The 27254-nt window shown below is 48.4% G+C and overlaps 1 protein-coding gene across 1 annotated transcript in view; it reads left to right on the top strand.

Moving 5' to 3' along the window:
• The window catches only part of LOC102280757 (zinc finger protein 420), a 28201-nt gene extending 15298 nt beyond the window's left edge, over positions 1-12903 (top strand). Inside the window, exons 9-11 of the mRNA XM_070380210.1 lie at positions 3574-3676; positions 4435-4521; positions 6704-12903. Of these exons, the coding sequence (XP_070236311.1) occupies positions 3574-3676; positions 4435-4521; positions 6704-7974 (1461 nt within the window). The 3' untranslated portion in view covers positions 7975-12903. The remainder of the gene's footprint in view (positions 1-3573; positions 3677-4434; positions 4522-6703) is intronic.
• Positions 12904-27254: the final 14351 nt, after the last annotated feature.

Genomic DNA, 27254 nt, shown 5'->3' with positions numbered 1-27254 from the left:
AGTCGTGTCCAACTCTTTGCGAACCCATGGACAGTAGCCTGCACCAGGCTCCTCCGTCCATGGGATTTTCTAGGCAAGAGTACTGGAGTGGGTTGCCATTTCCTTCTCCAGGGAATCTTCCCAACCCAGGGATTGAACCCAGGTCTCCCGCATTGTAGACAGACGCTTTACCATCTGAGCCACCAGGGAACTCCACAACAAAGCATTATGCTCCAGTTAAAAAAAAAATTTAATCAATTACAAAAAATTTCACTTCTGACCACAGACTATACAGTTGCCTTGTAAGAGTGGTGGCCACCAAATGAACATCATTTCCTTTCATTATTTGTGTATAAGGGTTTAATTCTTGACTGTAAGATAGTAAGATTTTTAAATAAAGAAACTTTTCAAAATCAAAAAAAGAATAGAAAGAAATTACTAGTACAGACAAGTCATCATAGGCCTTGAAGAGGTTTTCCATCCTCTAGAGTATTTAGGGGGGGAAGTGCTGGCATAAAAGCTGCATTTTGAAAGACAAGAGCAAGTACATAGTTGGAAAATAGGATATAGGAATATTCCAAGAGAGAGAACAGCTTTGGATAAAAGTCTCCAAGTGATGATGAGAGAGTCAGAGATTTTCAGAAGGTGTGTCACTGTGGAGTGAGCTGGATGGAGTGTGTTGAGAGAAGCATATGCCTGTTGTAGCCAGACCACAGGAAAGTCTACACAGGATCTTTTTTTAACTTTTTATTTATTTTTTGAAATTTATGCTTAGCTGTGCTGGGTCTTTTTGCTGCGCTCAGGCCTTCTCTGGTTGCCACAGAGGGGGCTACTGTTTGTTGTGGTGCACGGGCTTCTCACTGTGGCGGCTGCCCTTGTTGCAGAGCACGGGCTCTAGGTGTGTGGGCTTCAGTAGTTATGGCAGAGGGGCTCGGTAGTGGTGGTCCACGGGCTTAGTTGCTCCTTGGTGTGTGGACTTTTCCTGAATCAGGTATCGAATCCGTGTCCCCTGCATCGGCAGGCAGATTCTTAACCACTGGGAAGGGTTAACCACTCTTCCTAACCACCAGGGAAGTCCCACACAGGATCTTATTCCAAAGATAGATAAGGCCCCATGAAAGTTTTTAGAGTCCCAACAGGACAAAACATGCCATGACTGATTAAAGAGAGAAGCTGAGTCAAGGTGCCCTGTAGGATCTGGTCCAGGACCCTGGTAGAACAGCCCATCGTCCTCATACCCGCCTCACAGCATCCAGATGCTGACAATTTATGCAAACCTCTGGGAGGAAACACCAGTACTGATTCTGACCTGAATGGCTAGATGTCTTTCAGAGGAGGAGAAGTAGGTGACAGAGGATGAGATGGTTGGGTGGCATCACCAACTCAATGGGCATGAGTTTGAGCAAACTCCAGGAGACTGTGAAGCACAGGGAAGCCTGGTGTGCTGCAGCCCATGGGATTGCAAAAAGTCGGACACAATTGAGAAACTGAACAACAACAGCTTTCAGAGGAAAGAGGGGAAATCTACTGTCTACTGGGCAGTGTGTGATTGGTTTACTCACCCTCCAGGCCCCACACAGGCACACTGAGCAGCAGTTCCCTCCATGAATGAGTTTGATTGCTGAGGTTTTCTCAGAACTAAAGCCTGAAAGGAAGTGCTAGATAGTCTGTTCCTGCTACCTTGCTTGTAAAGAAAAGACAGTGTACAAATTATATCGCCTGTGCTGAACACTCCTGAGGCATATAACCTTAAGGGACCCTAACTTAAAATGGGAAGTGATTTCATAGTTCAGGTATAGAAAAATAGTTAACTTATTTTGAGCAGAGAATATTCAAGTAGGTAGTTCTTTTAACTTTATTTCATTATGTGAATTACTTTACCGATTGTTTTTGGAGGATATAAATACATATGTGTGTATGTGTAGTCATAATTGGGGCTTAAAATGCTGTTTTATAAATAAATCTATATGTGTAGCAAACATCTTAATTTTTTTTAATATATACACACTGAACAAACTTTTTAGCCAGTCCAATGCATTTATATTCAAGGGGCTGTGGCAAAAGTGGTGTTTCAAAGAAAGCCATAACTGGTCCATTTGCTACCATCCCAAGGACTGATCTGTTTCAATATGTCTCCTTTAACTTGAAGTTGTATAGAAAAAAGTTTTAATAGAATTGAAAAAATTATGAGACATTTATCATTCATGAACAGATTCAGCTATAGATTCAAAGGAACATTACCCACCCTGCTCACTCTCCCTACATTTGAGTGAACAGTCTAAACCTTTTGCCTGTCGTCTAGGTCAAGGGAAGGTAAAGTAAACACTTCTGCAGTGGTTTCAGCATTTGGTAAACTTCCGTTCCCCTCTGTCCCCATGCACACTTTCATAGAATACCCCGTTTAAACTTGTTTCTATTCATTCTTGTTCGAACGTTCCTCCTTTCAACTCGTTGACATATATTTACAGTGTTCCTGCTCTGTGCCAGAGACTAGGGCTGCTTCATTGAGCCAAATTAAACCTGGTCTCTGCTCCTGTGGAGATTAGCGTCTAATGGGACAGACAGACGTTCATCACAGAGTCCTCTCACCATGTGCCTAACCCAGGAAAAGGGAAAACCCATGGTGCTACAACCTAGAGAGTCAGGGAAGGCTTCCCTGAGCTGAGAGCCAAAGTGTGAGTAGGATCAAAATAGCTGAAAGGGGGACTTCCCTGGTGATCCAGTGGTTAAGACTCCCTGCTTCCAATGCAAGGGGTACAGGTTCGATCCCTGGTATGGAAACTAAGATCCCCCATGCCACATGGCATAGCCAAAAAAATTTTTTAATAAATACACTTTTTTTAAAAAAACACCTGAAAGGATGGGGCAAAGGGGGAACTTTCAGGAACAGGAAGCAATGTGTATAAAGGGGCAGAAGTAGTTGTTGTCCACATTTCAGGCAGCCACCAGCTGGAGCACAGAGAATACAGGAGCAATGGAGTGAGATGGGATAGAGAGTAGATGGTGGGGGTGGGTGGCAGAGTAGTCAGACTGATTGGGGAAAAATGGCGAAAACACTTTAGGAACTCATAATAATTGGGGCTTAAAATGCTGTTATATAAATAAATCTATATACTGTGATATGTGTAGCAAGCATCCTAATTTTTTAAAAAAATATATTGGACTGATTATATTGTCAAAGGAAAACTAGAGGGAAAAGTAATTCCTATTTATTGAATTTCTTGTATTTTTAAACCCTACCATAAAGAAAGTGCTTAATTTATAATTACATTTCCTCTACTCTCCCATGTCTAAATAGTAAGGATTTCTATAGTTCTATCATTTAACTTGTCGATATGTAAACTTGGGAAGTTGGTATCCTCTGATTTTACCCTGAAGATGTTCCTTCCCAGCTGCAGGTTTATTCAATTCTGGTGCATGGAGGTCAGGAGCGAGTCTGTGGTTGTAAATACATTAGTGTTGGAATGGTAGAGGTCATTTTGCCTAACCTTCCTATTCTCCCTGTCTTCCTTCTCCTATGCCATCTTCTTGAGTCCTGCCCAGAGGCTTCTGGTAGGAGGTCCCTTGGTGAGCACTGATGTGGTTGGTTTTCAGGGATCGATGATGAGGGACATGGCCGAGGCTGTCACCCAGTGGGAACAGCTGAACCCTCCGCAGGGAGGTGAGCCTAAGAAGCCTAGGAATCTGGTCTTGCTCGGTAAGCAGCACTCCCACCCCACCCCCACCCTGTGAAATTACCCAGTGTGGTACCTTGGCTTCCTCAGTTCCTAGGAGCTCTGAGGTTCTTAGATGAAATGATTCCTAATCCTGGTGTAAGGCAGGTACCTTCTACTCTTTGTTTCTAAACACAGGCTTAACACTTCTAGAATCAGAAATGAACACCTTTTAAAAATTGTATTTGCCAAGGCAATAGCCATCCTTCTTCCCTATTTCCTGACTGAGGATGCTGAGACAAAGCTCTAGGAGAAACACCTCTTAAGAAATGGGTGTGGAGAAGGAATGGGAACCCACTCCAGTATTCTTGCCTGGGAAATCCCATTGACATAGGAGCCTAGTGGGCTACAGTCTATGGGGTTGCAAAGAGTTGGACACTTGGCAACTAAACAACAGCAAACACTATCAAGCAGATTGTGATTTGGGAAGTATGTCTTCATGAAAATGGTACATAAAATGGAGAGTGAAGTGACCTAGCAATATGGAATGTAAAGTTTTATAAGAAATGTGTATAGAATAATAGTTGCAAATATTCAAATAATAAATCTGTGGCTAAAGGGAGGAAAAAAAAGGAAATGGGTGCTTATTCTTTTAATAGGGAGAGGTTCTGAACTCAAGTAGACCCCATATCAATCTTCCTAACTTCTTCAGAGAAATCCTGTCTTATCCTGTTCTCTCTGACAAGCAACTCGCTAACACTGAACATATACAGTGAGACTCCTTTTTCTTTCCTGTAAACAGGGCTTCCAATTTCCAAGCCTGATGTAATCTCTCAGTTGGAGAGTGGGGAGGTGCTGGAAAGAAAAGTCTCAAAAGCAGCTAATCCAGGTGAGTGACTGTCAGAAACCATGAACAGGAAACCCAGATGGGAACAGCATCTTAGAAATGCTTGACTTTGCTAGACCCAAGGAAAGGTTAAAGTGCCGTTCTCCTGGGCCTCATTGTATCTCTGTGGATGATGATCTGTTGTAAAGTCATAGGTTTATTTTTTGGTGAACAAATACTTTCCATCCTTTGAAATTAGTTCTCTTCTCCAAATAAGGTGAAGTGAAATCAGCTCTTAAATATTTATTAGTAATTTGGGTTCAAGGCTCTAAACCAGGCTTTTTAATGTATGCTATTTTATTAATATCTCTTCAGGATAAGTTGACTTTTTGTCTCAGACCAGTGACCATAAATTGGTCTCTGAGTGTGCCCTTGCCTTACTGTCTATCTAAACGGGGGCAGCATAGCTTAGTGGTTAAGAGTGCAGACTTTGGAACCACTTTTCCTGGGTTCAAAGCCAATTTGAACTACTCATCAGCTCTAACCGCTAACAGGTGAATTATCCATTTGTTTGTTTAGTCAGTAGGTTGTATCGAGCTCTTTTGCCACCCATGGACTATAGCCTACCAGGCTTCTCTGTCCATGGGGGATTTCTGGACAAGAATACTGGAGTGGGTTGCCATTTCCTTCTCCAGGGGATCTTTCAACCCAGGGGCTGAACCCATGTCTCCTGCATTGGCAGGTAGATTCTTTGCCATCTGAGCCATCTTGGAATTATCCATTCTGTGACTCAAATTTCCCAACAGTAAAATGGGGAATATGTAATGCAGATAACAATAGCTCTTAACTCATAGGGTAGTTATGAGGATCAAATGAAATAGTCTAAGAGAAATGCTTAGAACAGTACCTGGCTATATGCTAAGCAAATGATAACTAAGGATTAAGTCCTGCTAACTCTTTGAAAGATTTGAGCCTGTCACTTCTGTCAAACTGGATGCTGTAATAGACCACCAGCTAATTATACTTTCTTTAATTTTTAATTATATTTTCTTATCCTTGTCTACTTAGGCAGCATATTACTGCCAGATTCCCCACTGTGAGCTACTTAACTCTTCCAGTTCCGTATTCCTCTTCCTGCCCTCAAGACCTTTGCTAATCTACCTGCCTAGTCATTGTACCTTCTCTCTTCAGCTTGAACCCTTAACACCAGACAGGCAAGTCTCTGACTACCCTGCACTAACCATGTGTTCTCTGTGAATGTTTGGAGCTTCGGTTCTTCCACTCCCCTTAGCCGAAAGTCCATTTGCCTTTAACCTGTTTCTACCTACTTGTCCTTAAAAATCCCAGCACTTCCCTGATTATATGTCATTGAGAACATTGTATTGTATTGATTTATGTCATGTAAAGTCTTGGTTGGAATGGATACTGATGACCATTTAAGCCTGGAATATTTAAACATTGCTAGCGGTGCAGCTTTCCCCATCCCCTCCCCCAAACTCTTACTAAGAAGTCTAGAATTTGAGGCCCAGTCTGGACTAATCTGAGTCTGTGAGGGGTTTGAACTTCTACTCCCCACACACTGCTCATTTTTTGAAAAAACTTGGTTCTGGCTTACTCTTTCCAGTGTTTTCAGTGTGGAATGATCAGAGCTGCTAAGTTGCCTTTCAATTACTAATTTAATTTGTAGATCTGGACTACCTTGAATGCTAGCTTCTAGGATTTTGTGTCACACTCTGAGACAGTGGAACCAACAAAGAGTTTTGTGTTAAGTGGTATGGTTTTAGAAGTTCAGTCTGCTAGCAGTGATTGGGACATACTAGAACAAGAAAAGATTGGTGGTGAGGTCAGCTGACAATGGACTTTCTCAGAACATGATGCTCTGATAAGGCTGTGACAGTGGGCAGTCCCTGGCAGACCATCCCTCTCTGATCCCAGCCCAGTCTCCACCAGACCATGTTTGTTATCTGCTGTTTTCCCCCTCACCTCTGTTTCGTCCTGTTCTATTACTCTTTCTCATTTCCTCCCCTGCTAGACACAGTAGTGTCTCCCGTTATGCCTCTGCACCCCTTTGCCCAGTCATCTTTCTTTTCTCATACTCTCTCAAGGTTGCAAGGCTATTTGTGAGGACTTCCAAGCTCCTCTGTTCCCCATAAGCATTTTTTGTTTGTTTCATTATTTTCCTTTCACAGCAATTATTTTTCTCCCAGTGTAAGAAATGATAACATTGTAGTTTTGTTTATTTCAGACTGGGGTACAGGACCACAGAGCAAGGAGGTAACCCCAGAGCAGGACATTCCTGAAGAAGAATCAACCCCTGGGGTGTTAGTAGAGAGATTTCCAAAGGAAAGTTCCAGTGAATGTGAAGATTCTTTAAAGAATCAGCAGGAAAACCATGAGAAGCATTTAATACAAGAGGTTGGCCCTCAGACGAAACCTTCTGGGGAGAGAAGCTACCAGTGTGATGAATTTGGAAGAAATTTTAGTCGGAGGTCATTACTTGTCCAACAGCAAGGAGAGAGACGACATAGTCGTGATTCATTTAAAAAGAACTTGAAGCAAAATTCAGATCTAATGAAACATGAGAAAATCTGTGCAGGAAAGAAACCTTGGAAGTGTAACGAGTGTGAGAAGGCCTTTAGTTATTACTCAGCTTTTGTCTTGCATCAGCGAATTCACACAGGAGAAAAACCCTATGAATGTAATGAATGCGGTAAAGCCTTCAGTCAGAGCATACACCTGACTCTGCACCAGAGGATTCACACAGGAGAGAAACCTTACAGATGTCACGAATGTGGGAAAGCCTTCAGTCACCGCTCAGCCCTTATTAGGCATCATATAATTCATACTGGAGAGAAACCTTATGAATGCAATGAATGCGGGAAGGCCTTCAATCAGAGTTCATACCTCACTCAACATCAACGAATTCATACTGGAGAGAAACCTTACGAGTGTAATGAATGTGGGAAGGCCTTCAGCCAAAGCACGTTCCTTACTCAGCATCAGGTCATCCACACTGGAGAGAAACCTTATAAGTGTAATGAGTGTGGAAAAGCTTTCAGTGATCGCTCAGGCCTCATTCAGCACCAGAGAACTCATACCGGGGAGAGGCCTTATGAGTGTAATGAATGTGGGAAGGCCTTTGGCTACTGCTCAGCCCTGACTCAACACCAGAGAACTCACACTGGGGAGAAACCCTACAAGTGCAACGATTGTGCCAAAGCCTTCAGTGACCGTTCAGCCCTTATCCGTCATCAGAGAACACACACTGGAGAGAAACCTTACAAGTGTAAGGACTGTGGAAAAGCCTTCAGCCAGAGCTCATCTCTTACAAAGCATCAGAAAACTCACACTGGAGAAAAACCCTATAAGTGTAAGGAATGTGGAAAGGCTTTCAGCCAGAGTTCATCCCTTTCTCAACATCAGAAAACTCATTCTGGAGGGAAAATCAGGGAATATGGAAAAGCCTTTAGTGAGCATTCAGCCTTCAACCAGCAAAAGAGAATTGATACAGGATAAAAGCAATGTAAATGCAATACATTCAGAACATCTTTACTGAACAATTACTATAATGCTGTGAGGGCTACAAAGGAATTAAGAATATGTTACAAAAGAGATTTATTTGAGAAGTCATTGGTGATATGGGACATAGCTTACTCAGAATGTGAGAAAAGGGTTTTGCATTTTTTTTAAATATCCTGTCAGAGGACACTGTGAATTTCCCTAGGGAGAGAGGAAAATTGTTTCCAACACCCTGATGTGTATGTAAGCTACCAAATCCTTGCACAAGAAACAGCGTGTGCCATGATGGAAAGAGGACATCTTGACTGGGCTAGATGGTCTCATAATGCTAAGGGGATGATATTTTAAAGGGATAAATGGTCCCTTTAGGCAAATTGAAGGGGTAGAAATCAGAGGTTGGCAATTTGCATTGTCTGTCCAGAGTTGAGAGTGGTGGTGGAAGAGATGTTGTCCTTGATCTTAAATACAAGAATTAAGTGTGTGCTCAGTTGCTAAGTCGTGTCTAACTCTTTGCAACCCCATGGACTGTAGCCCGCCAGGCTCCTCTGCCCGTGGGATTTCCCAGGCAAGAAGACTGGAGTGGGTTGCTATTTCCTTCTCCAGGGAATCTTCGCAACCCAGGGATCAAGCCTGCATCTCCTGCATTGGGAGGCAGATTCTTTACCACCAGCCACCTGGGAAGCCCTATCTAATATATAGTCAGTTTTATTTCATCCACAGTTATCCCAAAATGTCATTTACAGCTCCACCATCCGTTTTCAATCAGTGATAACACATTGCATTTTCTTTGCCCTACCTCTGTAGATTGCTTCAGTCCAGAATGATCTTTCAACTTCTTTTTGTCTTTCATGACATTAACATTTTGAGGAGTCAAAGCCAGTCATTTTGTGGAATGTCCCACAATCTGTATTTTCTGATTATTTTCTCATGATTAGAACCAGATGAAGCATTTTTAGCAAGAAAGCTACCTGTTGTGTAATCCTCAAATCATATCAAGAAACTCAAAATGCCAGTTTGTCCTGCTGTTCCTAATGCTAAGTTTGATTACTTTGTTCACATGTTTGTCCAAATTCTCTCATTATAATTAATCATCTCTCCTTTTCAACTTAATAAGTCATCTGAATGTATTACTTCCCAACAAAAGTTCCCCTCATGTTTTTGGACTCCATTGAAGACGCTTGCCCGAATCAGTTATTACATTGTGCATTAGTGCTAAGTCCCTTCAGTCATGTCGGACTCTTAGTGACCCCATGGACTGTAGCCTGCCAGGCTCCTCTGTCCATGGGATTCTCCAGGCAAGAATACTCGAGTGGGTTGCCGTGCCCTCTTCTAGGGGATCTTGCCAACCCAGGGATTGAACCTGCGTCTCTTACGTCTTCTGCACTGGCAGGCGGGTTCTTTACCACTGGTGCCCCCTGGGAAGCCCAACTATCTTGTATGCATCAGTAATTTGTTCTTTTCCACTGACGGTATGGTGTTCCGTTGTATGAATATACGACAGTCCGTTCTACTGTTGACACATAGTCAAGTTGTTTCTAGTTTGGGGTTATTATAAACATAACTGCTATGAACATTCCTGTTAGGCCTGTGCTTTTCTGTTGAGCATATACCTAGGAGGAAAATTCCTGAGTCACGGAGCAGACATATATTTAGCTTTAGAAGATAATGTCAAATGGTTTCCAGACAACTTTTACCAATTTAAAACACCTCTGTCATTAAAGCATGGGCGTTCCAGTTTGTCTACACTGTAATTTTAGTCTTTAAATTTTTTAACAATCTGGTTCATGTGCAGTGGTCTCTCATGGTGGTTTTAATTTTCATTTTTCTGATAACTAATGATACTGATCACTTTTTCAAATGCTAATTGAATATTTGGATATCTTTTTTTTAAGTGACTATCTTACCAAGTCCAAGCTACTGTGGCTTGCCAAAATGACAGGCAGATAAATCGAGAGACGAGTTGTTGGGGCAAGGAGTAATGACTTGTTCAGAAAGCCAGCAGACCAAGAAGATGGTAGACTAATATCCCAAAGAACCATCTTCCCTGAGTTAGAATTCAGGCTTCTTTTATACTAATAGGTGAGTATGTAAAGTCCTGATTCTGGCCAGACTCCAGCACAGATTATTAATTTCTTCCTGCCTGCAGCCATTCACAGGTGGGTATGGTCAGGATGTTTACTGTGAGCTAAACAAAGGTATTTTCACTGAAAACTCATTACCCGGGAGGCAGGGTTCTCAGAGATTGTTGTTTAGTCACTCAGTCGAGTCCAACTCCTTTTTGACCCCACGGACTGTAGCCCTGCCAGGTTCCTCTGTCCATGGATTCCCCAGGCAAGAATACTGGAGTAGGTTGCCATATTGTTCTCCAAGGTGTCTCCCCAACACAGGGATCGAACCTGCATCTCCTGCATTGGCATGTGGATTCTTTACCACTGAGCCACCTGGGAAGCCCCTCTCAGAGATGGACCAGTATATATAATTTAATTTATAGGCAGTATCCCTTTAGTGACTGATTTAATAATAGAACACAAAGTTTCCTCCCTATTATAACTATATAAGTCATTTAAAAATTCTGATTCATTTGTGGAAGTTCTTTATATGTATTCTTGATATAAGTTCTTTGTTAGTTATCTGTATTAGGAATATTATCTCCCATCATTTTGTTATAGTAAAATGTGGAAAGTGAGAATCCTTCTTGCTGGCTGCTCCGTCCTTAGTCTGACATGGAAGGGGTTCCAGGCTTACTTTTTTTCTTGCCTTGTACCAAATCAGAAACCAGCCTTTCTCCAAAGATCCTTGGTTTCTTTTAGTAAGACGTCCTTCTTCTTTTGGTTTTGATGTCTGAAGGTAGCTCTTATATTTTTATAAGCAGACCTATGATGTTTTAATCCAGCATTTCCATTTGTGTAGGGATTTTATTTCTAAAATGTTTACTTATCTATTTTTGGCTGTGTTGGGTCTTGGTTGCAGCACAAGGGATCTTTCTTGTGAAGTGAAGGCTTCTCTCCAGTTGTGGCCTGTGGGCTCTGTAGTTCCCACATGCAGGCTTATTTGCCCCATGGCATGTGGGATCTTAGTTTCCTGGCCAGGGATCAAACCCATGTTCCCTGTTTTGGAAGGCAGATCCTTAACCACTGGACCACCGGGAAAGTCTCTGTGCAGGGAGTTTTAGAAAGAACAGCTGCCTTATCAAACCTTATGTAATAGTTTGCATGAACACTCATTCTCCTTATTTTGCTGCTCAAGTAGAACTGGACTTCTCCAAACTAGAAATGAAACTCATATACTATTGATGGGAAGGTGAAAATGCTGCCACCACTTTGGAAAAATGGCTTAGCAGATTCTTAGAAAGTTAAACATGTACCTACCCATTGACTGGGAAATCTGACTCCTGAATATTTACCCAAGAGAAATGAAAACACTTGTTCACAAAAACACTGACACAAGATTGTTCCTAGTAGTGCTATTTTTAGCACTCAAAACTGGAAACAGCCCAAATGTCACTATCAGTACAATAGAAAACTAAATTAAGGCTTATTCACACAATGGACTACTGTTCAACAATACAAAGAATGAGCTACAGATGTGTGCGGGCTTCCTAGGTGGCTCAGTGGTAAAGAATCCACCTGTAATTCAGGAGATCAACTGCAATGAAGAGACCTGGTTCAGTCCCTGGGTCAAGAAGATCCCCCAGAGGAGGAAGTGGAAACTCACTCCAGTATTCTTGCCTGGAAAATCCCATAGACAGAGGAACCTGGTGGGCTGCAGTCCATGGGGTCGCAAACCAGTCAGTCAGCACTCAGCTACTAAACGAAAACCACTGTCCTTTAAAGAACTTCCCTGTAGTTCCCTTTGTCTTCACCAGGTGGCAGTGTTGTACCAACCAGTCTGGAGCTGGGACAGGTCAGCTCACTGGAGACACCTGTAGTCTCCGGAGCCCCTAAGAACAGGTTTTGTTATCATCATCGTCCACTTTGGGGCAGATGATATTACTCATCCCTATTTAACTTACCAGCCTCAGCGGAAAATGCCTTTCATCTTTTTCCAGCCTGCGGAGGAGTCTGGAAAATGATTTACCTTCACAGAGCCATGCCCCCGAGATTTTCAATTTATTAATGAGCCCCAGACTCATTATACTGGTAATTACCAACCTTTGTTGAGTGCTTGCCACGCAACAGGGACTGTGGAAGTGCTGAATATACATGAAGTCATTTCTGCTTTCAGAGGGAGGGACTATTCATAGACCAAACTTTCAGGTTACAAAACAGATGAAAAGGAGTCCTTGTGATGTCCCAATGTTGGGAAGAGGGGAGCTGGGCGTGGCCCCAGCAGTTGGGCTCCAAGCACTTGGTCAAGTCCTGGGCCTCTCCAAAGCAACAAGAGAAAGGTTTTAGTTGGCGTTCCTATGACGGGACTTGCCTTTTCATCCCTTCTAAACGCTGGGGTGGCCTCCCCACTTCAATGCTTATCAAGGTTTGTGCTTCCTGTGGGCTTGCCAACAGGATTTTCAGTCTGTCTGCTTCAAAGAGGAATAAAGTGGTGTGTCTCTTTAGAAGCCTTGTCTATGGAGAAACAGCAGCGAGAAAATTGATTCTCTCTTGTGATCACAGAGCACACCTCTACCCTGCTCCCTTCCTTCCACGCCCTGTATAGTCAGGGAACAGAGTTGCAGAAATACTCCTCCACATACCTGAGCTTCCGGCTCTCAGCACAGTGGCAGGTACACCACGGGCACTCAGCGAAGGTTGGTGGACTGAAAGGGCTTTTGAATTCTTGGCAAAACACACCTGAAATTATTTTTAGCTCTCTAATTCTAGCTTGCCTCATTATGTGGGATGTCCTGTTCTCTGTTGGACTAATTGGGTTTGAAAGATGCACTTTTCTCCTGGGACGACTTCAAGTCACATTCGGAACTTACGGTTTTAGATTTTAGAAGCACAGCTTTGTCCAGGGTTTCTGTTAAGGACTCTAAATTCTAGCTCTTTGTTTCAGCTTTTTACACACACACACACACACACACACACCCCAGAGGTTGTAAATGGTCCTTTTCCCGTTCAGTACACACATTTGTTCAGCCGGGGCGGGCTGCAGCTTTCTGCTCCTGTGGCCTCCAGGCCAACAGTGGCTCATGACTCATCACCCAGGCTCCCACGGAGTCAGGTCTGTAAAGCTGTTGCCATAGAAATTGACCATAGGCCCCGGAAGAGGGGACAGAACACAACCTGCAGTGGGGAGATGGCTCTGACCCCGGCGCTTCAGTGGGGAAGAATGAGGCCCCCGTGCCTTGAGCTGAGGCTCCTTCTGACTGTGCATAGAAGGGAGGCCCAAGATCCCTTGCCTGGAAACGGGCCCCTGCGTGGTTCTGCCCCCAGCAAAGCCTTCCCATGGAAACCCAGCCCAGCATCCCCATGAGCCTGCCCTGAGTCCTCCCGGTGGTGTAGACTCATGTCTCAGGAACATGAGTCAAGTGGAGGGAGGAGCAGAAACAACCGCTCTCAGAGGAGAGGTCTGGCCATGGACACTCGGGCCCTGGCCTCACTGGGCGATGCGATCTAACGCTTGGTGGTTGTTTTTAGTCACTCGGTCGTGTCCGATTCTGTGACCCCATGGACGGTAGCCCTCTAGTCTCCTCTGTCCATGGGATTCTCCAGGCAAGAGTACTGGAGTGGGTCACCATTTCCTTCTCCAGGGGATCTTCCTGACCCAGGGATTGAACCCGTATCTCCTTCCTTGGCAGGTGGATACTTTAGTACTGAGCCACCAGGGAAGCCCGAGTCTGAGGCTTAGCTACAGAGAACTTCAGGAGGGCACTAGTTCTGGGACACAGTCTGTTCATCAGCAGAGAAACAGAGGCACGAAGCCCTGGCAGGTTGGGGGCAGGGCAACTTCAGTGAGGCCGTCTGGGGATGCAAGAGCACAGCAGATGTCACTGGAGATAGTAGTCCCCTGGGAGAGGTCTGACCAGCCTAGGAAGAGGGGGGAGACTGCTTGGTCCACTGGGGGCTGTATTCAGTAAGGAGCCTCTAGGTTATGCTTCAGTAACAGATTAACTCCAGATCTCAGTGCTTAATCCGACAAGGATGCGTTTTTCAGGCTGGTGGCTGAGGTTGGGGGTATGTGATCTGGGGCAGGAGTCGGGGGGTGTTGTGTTTGTCAGCTGTGGTATCCAAACTGATGGAGGGGCCACCTGCGTGTCACACCTCCTTCTCAACAGCATGTGGCCGCGGGGCCCCACCCAGCGAGAGAGTCTTGGGACCAGCCCTCCTGTGCTGTGGCCAGGAAGTGACTCCCTCTGCTTCTGCTCACAGCCCGTCCACCATGGCCCACCAATCACACGGCCTCAGCCCAGCTACAGGGGAGGCTGGGAAATGCAGTCTTCCCAGAGGCCTCTGGGAGAGGAGGCTGAATGGGGCTGGTGAACACAGAAGTTGTCTTTGCCGCAGCATCTGACCAGCGCTGGGGACAGAATGTTATTAGGGGCGTGAGCAGCCCTGAAGTTTCACAAGGAGGGAAGTGCTGTGACCAGACGGGGTCCCCGCTGGGCCCGGCCAGGGTCTGGGTGGTCCTCCTCCGCCTTCGGCCCTGGGATGAGCAGAGGGCATGCAGGTGCTACTGAATCACAAGGATGTTCACTGGCCAGAGAAGCAGGAGAGGGATTCCCGCTGTTCCCCCTTCTCTGGGCAATCATGCTGATGCGCATGGACTGTCGCCCACCAGGCTCTTCTGTCCACGTGATTCTCCAGGCAAGAATACCGGAATGGGTAGCCATTTCCTACTCTAGGGGATCTTCCCAACCCAGGGATCAAGCCCAAGGTCTTGCATCTCCTGCATTGGCAGGCAGATTCTTTACCAATTGCACCACCAGGGAAGCCCCTCTCTGACCTGAATCAAAGGCCGTGGCTCCCTGAAACTGTCCAGGTGCTTCTGGTTGCCCGACATCTACCCAAGAGGAGCCCCATTGGGCCCGAGGCTTCTCATGAGGACTTGGGTGTGGTGGAACCTGGGTTCTTGAGCTGACCCTGGAGGGCTCTCCACAGGCTCCACAGTCAGGGCCTCCTTCTCCCTGCTGCCCTGGGTCAGCTTTCCTGCCCTGGATGCCTGCTACCTGCCTGCTGAGACTTGCGTTCAGCGGCCAGAGCCTTGATGCCTACGCTCACCTGGGTGCCCCTGTGTATCTAACTCTTGTTGTGCTTAGCCTGATGCTGCTGTGTTTCTTCTGTTTTTGTTTTTTTGTTGTTTTTTTGACTGCACCCTGCTGCCTGCAGGGGATCTTAGTTCCCTGACCAGGGACTGAACCTGTGGCCTCGGCAATGAAAGTACAGAGTCCCAGCCACAGGGCCGCCCGAGCATTCCGTACCGCCATCTCTTGATGCCGAACTTCTGCCCTTCGCTGGTTGACCACCGCATTGTCTCACTGACTCTGACTCCATACGTCTGCCTGGCTCCCAGTTTAGCCTAGATCCTTGGTTCCAGAGCATTCCCTTAGCTCTTCCTCTCGTTGCACCCACACCCCCACTTTCTCCCACCTCCTTTGAAGGGCCAGTCTGCTCTAGGGCACAGCATCCCCATCACCGAGGTGCGCTCCTGACCTGGTGCCCCTGCAGCAGTCCCAGGGTGCAGTCACTTATCCCACGGGTCACGGGGCTTCCGCATTCAGCCAGCTGCCCCTCTTTCGATGCCCTGATGTCCTCTGTCTCTTGGGCTTTCACCCCTCCTCCCTCTGGCCTAGGAAGACCCAGGCTCTGTCCCCTTCAGCCCTGAAAATGAGTGTCCTTGCCTCTTGTCCCAGGCCTGCCTCCTCTTTGGGAATGATGCTGTCTGGGCCACGACTCACCCTCCGGGCCATCAGCAGACATCAGCCGTCAGTCACTTTGTAAGGCTGAAGGGCCAACCTCAGCAATCAAGCAAGACCAAACCTCCCTTCTGCATTTGAGATCCTTAGGTTAACGAGGCTGAAGTGGGAGGCCAGGACCAGAGTCAGCCTCTCTGATGTGAAGTGTCCATCAAGTGTCACCTGCTGTGCACACAGAGGGAGCTGGAATTCCAGCCCAAACGAAACCTTGACGTTAGTACCCTCAGGTTACAAGCGGGGGTTTTCAATACCAGGGTCTGAGGCAGGAGGAAGACATAAGGGGACACAGAGGGGGAGGGTCCTGAGGGCAGAGAGCCCGGGACAGATCCCCTGGAGAGAGCCGAGCTGGCTGCTGGGAATATAATGACGGACATTTCAATTTGAAGTCTGGTTTTTTTCCCTTCCTCTGCTGCAGTCACCTTCCTTTACCCCCTAGCTATTTGTCAGAGATCCTTACATAATTGTTTAAGTGGTGAGTCAGGAATGAAGAAAAAGGACCCACATCCCAGATGCCAGGTGGTGGCCAGCTGCAAGGTGAACAGGGAACCCGAGATAGGCTTCCTTTGCTCCAAGACCTCCACCGCAGAAGTGACCTTGAGAGGAAGTGGAGGTGGGTGGTGCGGGGTGGGCATTGAGCTATCTGAGTTGGACACAAGTGGAGAGGAGGAGTTGGGGACCCTCCTTCTCAGAGGTCCAGGCCTGGGGGTGCAGCTGGCAAGATGGGCCCCAAGGCAGGCCCTGCAACTCCCCTGTGCCTTGAATGTTTTGCCTGGAGCTGTTGTACTGGCCACACATGCTGTACCACATCTGAATACCAGCACAGTCACATATGGACAGAGGAGCCTGGTGGCTACAGTCCAAAGTGTCGCAAAGAGTCAGACACAACAAGTGACTAAGAACATCAAACATGAGTGAAAGGGGAAAAGGGAGACATGAATGACATGGCTTGAGCTTGACGAACACAGGGTTCTTTTTGATACAATTTAGGGATGATTGTTTCCCCACTCCAGTACTCTTGCCTGGAAAATCCCATGGACGGAGGAGCCTGGTGGGCTGCAGTCCATACGGTCGCTGAGAGTCGGACATGACTGAGCGACTTCACTTTCACTTTTCACTTTCATGCATTGGAGAAGGAAATGGCGACCCACTCTAGTGTTCTTGCCTGGAGAATCCCAGGGACGGAGGAGCCTGGTGGGCTGCCGGCTATGGGGTTGCACAGAGTCGGACACGACTGAAGCGACTTGGCAGCAGCAGCAGGGATGACTGTGTGTTTTCTTTGTGCATGCTACTCAGTCACTCAGTCACTCAGTCGTGTCCAGGTCTTTGCGACCTTAGGGACTGAAGCCCACCAGGCTCCTCTGTCCATGGGATTTTTCAGGCAAGCATGCTGGAGTGAGTTGCCATTTCTTCTTCCAGGGGATCTTCACAACCCAGGGATCAAACCCACATCTCCTGTGTCTCCTGCATTGGCAGGCAGATTCTTTATCATTCGAGCCACTTGGGAAGCCCATATTTTCTTCAGTGCTGCCTCGTTTGGCCTTAAAATACTTTCACTACTCAGGAATTAGGAGAATGCAACATAAATGTATTGGGCAACTAGACATAACACATTTTTCTGCAGGTTAAAGGAAAATGCACTTTATGCACTGTGCTCTGAAAACAAGGCATCTGTGGTCACACACTCTTGGAGAACCCAGGGTGGTAGTGAAAGCTGGATCTAAGCAGCGTCCACACCCCACATCTTCCCAGAGTCACAGGACCCTGCCTTTATTCCAGGCACAGAGCACCCAGCCCAAATAGCACTTCCCAGCCTCCCTGTGTGGCCTTCTAATTAAGCTCTGGTCAATGAAATGTAAATTCAGGGTCTGGGAGTGACTTGGGGTGGGTGTTTAAGAGTGGTGGGGTAGAGGGTGCTTTAAAGGAAGTTGCCTTAGCCAGGAGGGATATCAGCCCCTTCCAGCGGTCTGCCAGCCTGAGATGTCAATGTGATGACCACACCTCCACCTCTCATTTTGTTCCATGAGGCAGTCATGAGGTTAGAAACTGCCGGAGTAAACCAAAGGGAGGAGGGGCCTGGGTACTGCTACTTCATGCAACTTCTAGCCTAGCTCTGGATGACCACCGTCCAGTCTCACTTTACATAAGAATCCATTTTTGTTTTGGCTTACCCATTGTCATTTTGGATTTTCTGATGTAGTCAGTTGAATGTAATCATAACAGAAATGGCTTGCATAGAAGACTTCCTTCTGTAAGAGTCAGAGTGCATATTAGCCAATTCAAGACAAATGAGAAGCTTCACAATGAAGAAATCTATCTTACACAGAATTCTAGAGATGTCCCTTGAAGATTCCTGTCCCTTGGTTAATTTTTTTTAAGGACTCATTTATTTATTTATTTATGGTTGTGCTGGTCTTCTTTGCTTTCTGTGGACTTTCTCTAGTTGCAGCTAGCAGGGCCGACTCTCCGCTGCAGTGCGTAGGTTTCTCACTGCGGTGGCCTCTCTGGTTGCATGCACAGGCTTCTCACTGTAATGGCTTCCCTTGTTGCAGAGCACGGGCTTCAGCAGCTGCAGCACGCAGGCTCAGTGGTTGTGACCCCAGAGCTCCCATGAGCACAGATCTCATATGAAACTCATCTGAGATCTTCCTGGACCAGGGGTCAGATATGTGTGCCCTGCACTGGCAGGCAGATTCCTCACCACTGAGCCACCAGGGAAGTCCTGTCCCTTGGTTAGTCAATTGAATTCTATTCTAGGCACTGCTGTGATAGGACTTTGCCGATGTAATTAAGGTCACTAATCATCTGGCTTGAAGATAGAAAGCCAGTTCCGGAACATTCAGGTGTGAGTTCCTAATCACAGACTGGGAAGCAGAAGAGCTGAGCAGTGAGAGGAGGTGGAAGAGGCAGGAGAAATATGATAGATGAGGAAGTCAGCATGGGAAGGATCCCACCATCTCAGCTGGCTGAGGGATGTAGGGTCCCACCTGTGGGGAGCAAAGAGCAGCCAATACAATCTGCCCAAGACTGACAGCTGGCTGGGAGTCGGGAGCCCCAGATTGAGGCCCCGCTGCCCTCTCCTCTCCATTTAGAAGCTGATGCTCCCCTGTAATGTGTGGTGAAAAGGCACCGCTCCACTGTCTTTCCAAGGGACTGCTCCTTTTTTTTTTTTTTATTACATTAAAATTTAACACTGCTACATCAAAACAACACCATAGAAAAATCAAAAGGCTAATGATAAACTGGGAAAACATTTGTAAAATACATAATAGGATGTTGAAATATTTCACCTTCAGCAACCAAGGCAATATGTGCCAATCCCCCAGACTCTAAATGTTTATTAAGGGAGGGACTGCTCCTTTGTCGACTGTTTGGGATGTCACTGCTCCATCACCCTCTGCATCCGGAGGTGGTCCTCCTGTCTGCTCCATGCGTGAAGGCGCTGAGCCCCACCCTGTGCATCCGGAGCCTCTGCTCCACTGGCTCTTGTATTAGGACATCACTGCCACTCTCGTGGCTTAAGGAGGTGTGAAGTGAAAATCTCTCGTGCCGTATCAATGAACAAAAAAATGTCACAGCTATCAGCAATTTCTGGCCTCCAAATGTGAATGAGGGCTCCCAAAACTGGGATCCAAAGGATGCTGCCACTCCCCACCCCCCACGCTCCCACTCCCCATACCCTCCCGCATGGTGATTGCTGAGGAGCCGGGGGAATACACGAAGCAAGGTAAAAAAAAAAAAAAAAAAAAGAAGAAGAAGAAGCAAGGTAAACAAGGAAACAGCGTTGGGCCCAGATAGCTGAGGTGCATGTGAAAGGAAGGAATTAACTGAGCTCAGAGGCTGGTATCTTCCCATACATAGAATGCTAAATTCCTTAACTTGATACCTGATCTTTGATGTTCAGACTACCTGCTACCCTTATTGCAAACTTGTCTATAGCCTATCTTCCCCTCCTGCTTCCTGGGAGCAGCTTTCTCAGAACTACTCTCCTGGGCTCGGAGTCCTAAACATTCCCACCAAATAAAATGACTCTCTGCTTTCAGGCTGTGACTATATTTTTTGCTCCACAGTTCCTGCTCCACTGTCCAGTGTGTTTTAAAGACAGCTGCGATGTCCTTTGTGTTTCGAGGGCACTGCCCACCATTCTCTGGAACACGTAGGCACAGCTCCGCGGGCCACTTCCCTGGCTAGTTCTGCTAGCGTCTGCATCTGGAGTCACTGCTCCACAGTCCTTTGCTTCTGAAGGAGCTGCTCCTGTGCTCTCTCATCCCCGTTGTGCTGGTCTACTCTCCTCTGCATTTGAGAAAGGCCCCGTCACCCACCTCTGTGTTCAGAGGAGGCGCTGGCCCACTGTCTTCTGCATTTAGAAAACACAGGCTTCCATCATCCCTGTCCCACTGTCGTCTTGATTTAAAAGTCCTTCTACGTTGAAGGACCAGCTGGAGCAAGGTAGGGACCCCCCTGCTTTGATCACTGACTCGTCTGCTTTCTTGCCTGCATAGCAGCGCACCCCAAAGAGCTCACTGTGGCCTCACTGGCCCCCAAAAGCCCCCTAAGGAACCCCAGAGGCCGCTGGACCTTGGCAGGGAAGTCTCCCCATCTCCAAACATTCTGGGGACAGGTGTTACTCCCCCAAATCCCAGCTGGCCCACAAGTAACTGAAGGCTTCCCAAAAGGTGGTTCTGTGGGGCCCAGTCTCCTCCCTGCCCCCTCCCCATGCCCTGAGAATGGCTGCTCACTTGTACTCCCCACACCTACACTGATGTGGTCCCTGAAGCCTGGCTCAGTGGTTACAGTGGGGAGAAGGGGGGGACGGCCACAGGCAGGGATAGAGTCCTGACACCCCCTCCCCGTGTCCCCACAAGAAATCTCCTGAGTTCGTGAGGATAAGGGCTGCACTCCTGTGAGGGGGGCTGGGACCACCCATGGCGATGGCTCTCAGGTCATTCTCGGCCCATCGGAACCCCCGGGGAGTGCAGGAACCCACATCCACCTGAGCGCCACCCCTGGAGACTTGCAACCCAGGCCTCTGCAGGTGATTCAGCTTAGGGCATCTGCAGCCTGTCGAAGGCTGCAGACTACCCCCAGCCTCGTCTCTGCTCTTCTTGCCGGCTGAGCCCAAGGCTCCTGTGCAGATGACAGCTCCCTTTTCAGCCCTGAAAAGCCCAGTTCACGCTGAAGTTTCAGGACTTGCACCTTAGGAGGAAGAGAAGGTCTCCCGTGGGAATGATTGCTTTTGCCATCATCCCCATTCCTCAAAAGTTGGCATTTGGGGCTTCTCTGGTGGCTCAGTGGTAAAAACTCTGCCTGCCCATTCAGGAGACACGGGTTTGATCCCTAGTCTGGAAGGATCCCACATGCCACGGAGCAGCTAAGCCCATGTGCCACAACTACTGAGCCTGAGCTCTAGAGTCTGGGGGCCACAACTCCTGAAGCCCAGTGCCCCTAGAGCCCCCGCTCTGCAACGAGAGACGCCACAACAGTGAGAAGCCCCTGCACCACAACGGAGAACAGTCCGCGCTCTCCACAACTAGAGAAAGGCCTGCACAGGAACAGAGACCCGGCACAGCCAGAGATAAATAAATAAACACAATTGTTCTTAAAAAGAGAAGCTGGCATCCCTTCAGGTGAGGGCACATGACTCAGAAGCCCCACAGTTTTACGTGGCTTCCTTATGTTGTAGGGGCACGCGTGTGCTAAGTCACTCAGTCGTGTCCGACTCTTTACGACCCCATGGACTATAGCCTGCCAGGCTCCTCTGTCCATGGGATTCTCCAGGCAAGAATACTGGAGTGGTTGCCATGCCCTCCTCCAGGGGATCTTCCCAACCCAGGAATCAGACCCGTGTCTCTTATGCCTTCTTCCCTGGCAGGAGGGTTCTCGGCCACTAGCACCACCTGGGAACTGCTATGTAATTCGTATTCCTAGGTGAATATGTCCACAGTTCGTTTTGTGGTACTTGTGTTCATTAGCATCACTGCATACCTTGGCGAGCCCTCCCTTTGGATTTGAACTTTTCTAATGAAATGGCCTTCAATACTTTGGCCACCTGATGCAAAGAGCCAACTCATTGGAAAAAACCCTGATGCTGGGAAAGATTGAGGGCAGGAGGAGAAGGGGGTGACAGCATGAGATGGTTGGATGGTATCACTGATTCAATGGACATGAACTTGGGCAAACTCTGGGAGATAGTGAGGGACAGAGAAACTTGGCGTGCTGCAGTCCATGGGTCGCAGAGTCGGACATGACTTGGCAACTGAACAACAGTGAAGTGAGGGCGAGGGCAGTTCTACCTGTAAATCACCCAGAGAAGAAAGACCTTCCTTTCTTCTCAGATGAGCAGAGAGGCTCAGAAGAGCAACTTGCCGCTTCCTGCAGACAGCACCCTGCCTCCTGAAGGTGGTTGCTGCAGACTTACCTCCGCGGGGCTGGCTGTGGGAGTACAGGAGTGCCTGTGACCTCTCAGGGCTCAGGGGGCTGCTATGTCCTCACCCAGGGTCTGGGGGGCCCCGACTCGTTCAGCCATCGTCAGCCTGGGGAAATAGGAGCTGCATGGAAATGGGGAAATGCTGCTGGTGTGGAGCCCTGAGAGGCCTGCAGTGCCCACCCTCGTCCTCGGCGGCCGTGAGCAGCCTCCGTGGCCCGGTCTGAAGTGGGGCAGAGAAGGCAGGAGAGAGGCCTAGGGACATGAGGGCCTGGGGACAGGCAGGGCAGGTCTCTTGGCTGCTTCCAGCGTGGAAGACCAGAAGTCAAGGGGGCCTTTTCCTTGACACTCCTGTCCTTTTGAGGCCTGTGGGGTGGTTCTGTCCTGGGCACAGGTGGCCACTCCTGGCATGGTGCTCTGGTCCTGCCTCATCTAGTCATGGCCATCACCAGAGGAACTTAAAGTTCCAGAGTCCAGTTGAGCAGCACTGGACAATGGCCCTAGGCCTCTGCAGGGGAGACCTTTGGCCTCTCAGGCCGGCTCCCTTGCGGTCAGCTGGCCCTTCGTGGTCTTTTTTGTTTCCACAAACAGTTATGAATCTAGGAATCTGTAAAATGGCTATTTCAGTTCTCCTGCTCCATTTCATGCTGAACACTTGAACCGCCTCCTGGTCCGGTCCAGTGGATGGAGATTCTCTTGAATCTTCCTTCTGTCATCAGGACCACTTTCCTCCCCAGTTTCACGTAGTTGGCATCAAGCAGGAGACAGGTTCTGATTCAAAGAAGGCAACATGTCACGTGAAACTTCCCTGTAGACTTTATTGTGTTTTTTTTTTAATCTTTTTTATAAAACATTTATTTGGCTGCACTGGGTATGGGTTGCAGCATGCCGGATCTTTAGTTGTGAACTCTTAGTTGCAGCACATGGGTTCCCTGACCAGGGATCAAAACTGGGCCCCCTACATTGGGAGCATGAAGCCTTAACCACTGGACCCACCAGGAAAGACTCCCTGTAAACTTTAGGTATTGTGTGTTCCCCACTCTCCATGACGTCACTCATCTCCTGGTCATGGTTGGGTGGGCTTATCTTTTGGGCCTAACCCCCTCTTCCAGCCCTCCACTCCTAAGCCTGTGTCCTTGCAGAGCTGTATCGTGGGGACAGAGGGTGGAGCCACTTCTTCCTGGATACAATATAAGATCTAGTCCTTTAAGATTTTTGGCCTGGAACTGCTGGGCACCTGGGTGGAACGTGTCCAAGAGGAGACCAAGGGTGCAGACAGAGCTCCTGGGGGTCTGCTCCGTGCTGCTGTCGTGAGCACCCAATGGGAAGAAATGGATGCACAGCACCTCTAGGGGCTCTCTCTTCAGGCTGGACCACAGTGGCCTGGGGGAGACTGTTTCAGGTTGGCACTGTCAGTGTCTTGCTGCTTGAGTTCAGGATGTGGCTTGTGGTTCTTTGATCTCTGGCACCAGCAGATCTGGGAAAACAGGTACCCTTGGGCTGGCAGGACAGCGTTCTTTGCCCTCAGACCCACAGTCTGATCCCTGGCCAGTGTGCAACAGGGGAGGTCTCTGACCAGAGACTATCCGAGACAGAGCAGGGAGCACTCAGGGGTTTCCTGTTTCGGCCCCCAGCCCTCCTGAGGCCCAGCTCCACTTCCCATGCGTGGGCTCCTCAAATGCCCTGTATCCCTATAATAAATGCTCACTTTTAAAATCTCTAAGTGGATCTCTGATTCTTGCCATCAAAAGAGGGTTGACTAAGGCAAAGCTGATCTGTCCCCTGGGATGATTTACAACCCATGGACTCAGAGGTAAAGAACTCCTGCCATGCAGGAGAAGCGGGTTCCAACCCTGGGTCGGGAAGGTCCCCTGGAGGAGGAAATGGCAACCCACTCCAGTGTTACTGCCTGGGAAATCCCATGGACAGAGGAGCCTGGCGGGCTACAGTCCATGGGGTCGCACAGAGTTGGACACGACTGAGCACAGGACAGCAGCAGCCCAGGGCAGAAGACAGACTCCAGAGGCCAGAAGCAGGAGGAGCCCACTCTGTCTGATGCTTCCCTTCGTTTCCAGGGCAGGCAACTTGAGCAGCCAGAGGGCCCCCTGCTGTCCTTGGGCCCTGCTGCTTTGTGAATCAAGGCAAAGGTCCCTCATACCACCCCCTCAGGTCTCCACCTCCACACTCCCCTCCCAACCTCAAGGCCTGTGAGATTTAGGAACTACCAACTTCTGACGATGTGTGAGGTCAAGTGTAGAAAAGTGGCCCCGGAAATATTCCCAAGGTAACAAGACTGTCGATCCCAGACCAACCAAGGAATTTCCATGGATGGTAGTGGGTCCCAGGGATAGCAGGAGGAAGGGACAAGCAGGTATGCCCAGAAAGGTGTGACTACAAGGGGGGAGCAGGACAGAACCTCCTTTGGACCCCCTTCCTGATTCTAGAAGCCCTCCAGCCCCTGCCTGCCAGCTCCACACCCTTAGAGGCTGCTGCAGGGGTAACCCTGCGGCCCAGAAGCCCAGCCCCCACACAGCCTGCTTGGTCTGCTCCTCCTAGGAATTCAATTATAGCAGCAATTTCCTCTCCTCCTCCACCGGCAACCGCGGCTGCCCCGCTGAGCCTCACCTGCTCTCCCAGGTGGGGCTGGGGGAGGGAGGAGACTCGGGCCACCAGCCGGTCTGACGAAAGATTGTTTAGATTGCTTCATCAGGATCTGGCTCAGGAGGGAGACTCGTGGCTTTGACCACTGCCTTGGCACAGTCCCTGCTTCCGAGCCTCACTTGGCCTACCTATCAAATAGGCAGATTCAGTATCTTTATCAACCCTCCTCGCCCTAAAGGAGGCTTGGTATGTTTTGCTTTTTCTTGGGGAAACTCTTTTTTTTTTTTAATTTTTATTTATTTATTTGGCTGCAGTGGGTCTTAGGTGAGGGCTGCGGGATCTAATTCCCCAATCAGGGATCAAACCCTGGGCCCCCTGCATTGGGAACACGGAGTCTTAAGCCACTAGGCCAAGGAGGAAGTCCCGACTGGGGAGACTCTTATCTTGAAAGTGCAGTGCTTTTGTTAGAGTCACATGAAAATTAGCTTAATAATAATTGTTAAGAGAGGGGTGGGTGGGGAGACAGGACCTGGGGGTCTGGGCTGCTTTTTTCCCAAAGCCCAAAGGGTTTCTAATCCTCCCCAGGTAGTTAGGACCTCAGCTTCCCTGCTGCTGGTGCACTCAAGTCAAAGCACACAGAAAATCCTAAATGGCAGTTACTGAAATTGCACAGGTGGATTATACCAAGCCGGGAAGGGGCTATTTCCATCCTACTGGCGGCAGGACTCAAGTTAGAAAGTGATGGCCAGCGAAGCCATTCCTTCTAGCAGCTCACATTGGAGGAGGAGAGTGAGGGGAGCAGGAGGCTCTGGGGAGACCAGCCCTTCCTGATGGCAGCCTTGGTGTCCCCAGCTAGGTGCAAAGCTCAGGGAAGTCAGATGGGAAGGGTGAGGGTGGGCACAGCCTGTATTTAGCTTTCGACACAATTACAGGTGGTCAGGGGCCTCCCTCCACAGCTGCAACTGGGCTCCAGGGGTCAGTGCTGGCCCTGGACACCCCTCCTTCTAGGGCACCCCCGTCCATTCCCCTAGTAGCCCTGATCCTCGTCTCTGAGTCACCCTTTGATGAGGTTCTGTTTCCTGTCTGCACCCTGTTATTAACTAGACTATTCTTTCCACAACTTCATCCTCTTAACCCCCAGCTCTGCGGGGGTAGCAGTGGGACTTGTCGGGGCTCTGCTGCAGGCCCAGCCGTGGCTTAAGCTTAAGGCACTTCAGGGGACTTGCCTGGTGGTCCAGTGGCTAAGACTCTGGGCCTGATCAGGGAACTGGGTCCCACATGCTGCAGCAAAGATGGAAGGCCCTGCATGCTGCAACTAAGACCTGGTGTGGCCGAGTAAATAAATAAACAAATATTAAAAAAATATTAAAAAAAAATTTGAGTCACTTCTCTACTGCAGACCCCCATGAGCAGCCCAAACCCCTATTCCCCTCACACACACCACAAACCAAGCCTGAGCTGGGGGGGTCCCACGGACAGGTGCATCCTTTCCTTCCAGGGCTCCGTGGTGGCTGCTACGGCCACTCACAAACTTCTCATACTTCTTTGAACGTGAGAAACGCTTGTAATTGTTGCACACACATTAGTAAGTGCAGATGAGCAGAAGAGAATGAGAAATTGCCCGAGGTTCCACTTGGAGACGATCATGGTTTTATGCCTTCACTCCAGGTACCCCGCTATTTGTCATCAGCTACTCACACTTGTTAAGACGCTGAGTACCTTTCAAAAGAGCCATTTCCACATCATTTTCTTTATTGACAGCCCAGTGTGTGAGATGCTCATTTTGCCAGTTTCTCCACCACCCCATGATGGTGCCATCAGGGCTGTTTCCGGGATTGTGAATAATGCTGCCAGGAACATCCATCCATTTAGCAAATATTTCCTCCAACATGCTCAGCTATGGGCACCCTCTGCGTACTGGGCTCACAGCCACTCACAAAACAGAAGCCTGTGCAGACACATCTCTGGGCATATTCTTGACAGTTCTTTCAGCCGATGACTGGATGGGGCATTGCTGGGCTAAAGGGCATACCTTTGCCAGGACTCACCCTCCCAAAGGACTGTACCCATCTGAGTGACTCGTCAGAGAGCCTCGGTGGACAAAGCCTGGTGGCCTCTCTGCTCCAGACTGACCTGGCCTGGGCGCAGGCATGGCTGGAGCCAACAGAACAGGCCCCAGGGGGAGCTGAGAGAGGAACCTGGTTCCTGGGCCCAGGTGGCTGGTCTTGCCACCCCTTGCAGTCCTTCACCTGGTGGCTGTTTTCCCAGGCTCCAAATTTGGCTTCTGAGTCTGGGCACTGAATATAATCGTTGAAATTGGGCAATCCTCCATAATTCAGACGTGTGCGCCCCCACTCAGCTCGGAGGCTAAGCCCTTCCAAGAGCGTCTGGCGAGGGCAGAGG

This window comes from Bos mutus, chromosome 11 (genome assembly GCF_027580195.1).
Source record: "Bos mutus isolate GX-2022 chromosome 11, NWIPB_WYAK_1.1, whole genome shotgun sequence".
NCBI classification, from domain to species: Eukaryota; Metazoa; Chordata; class Mammalia; order Artiodactyla; family Bovidae; genus Bos; species Bos mutus.
The sequence above is the reverse complement of the archived record's forward strand: the minus strand, read 5'-3'. Positions and strand labels throughout refer to the sequence as shown.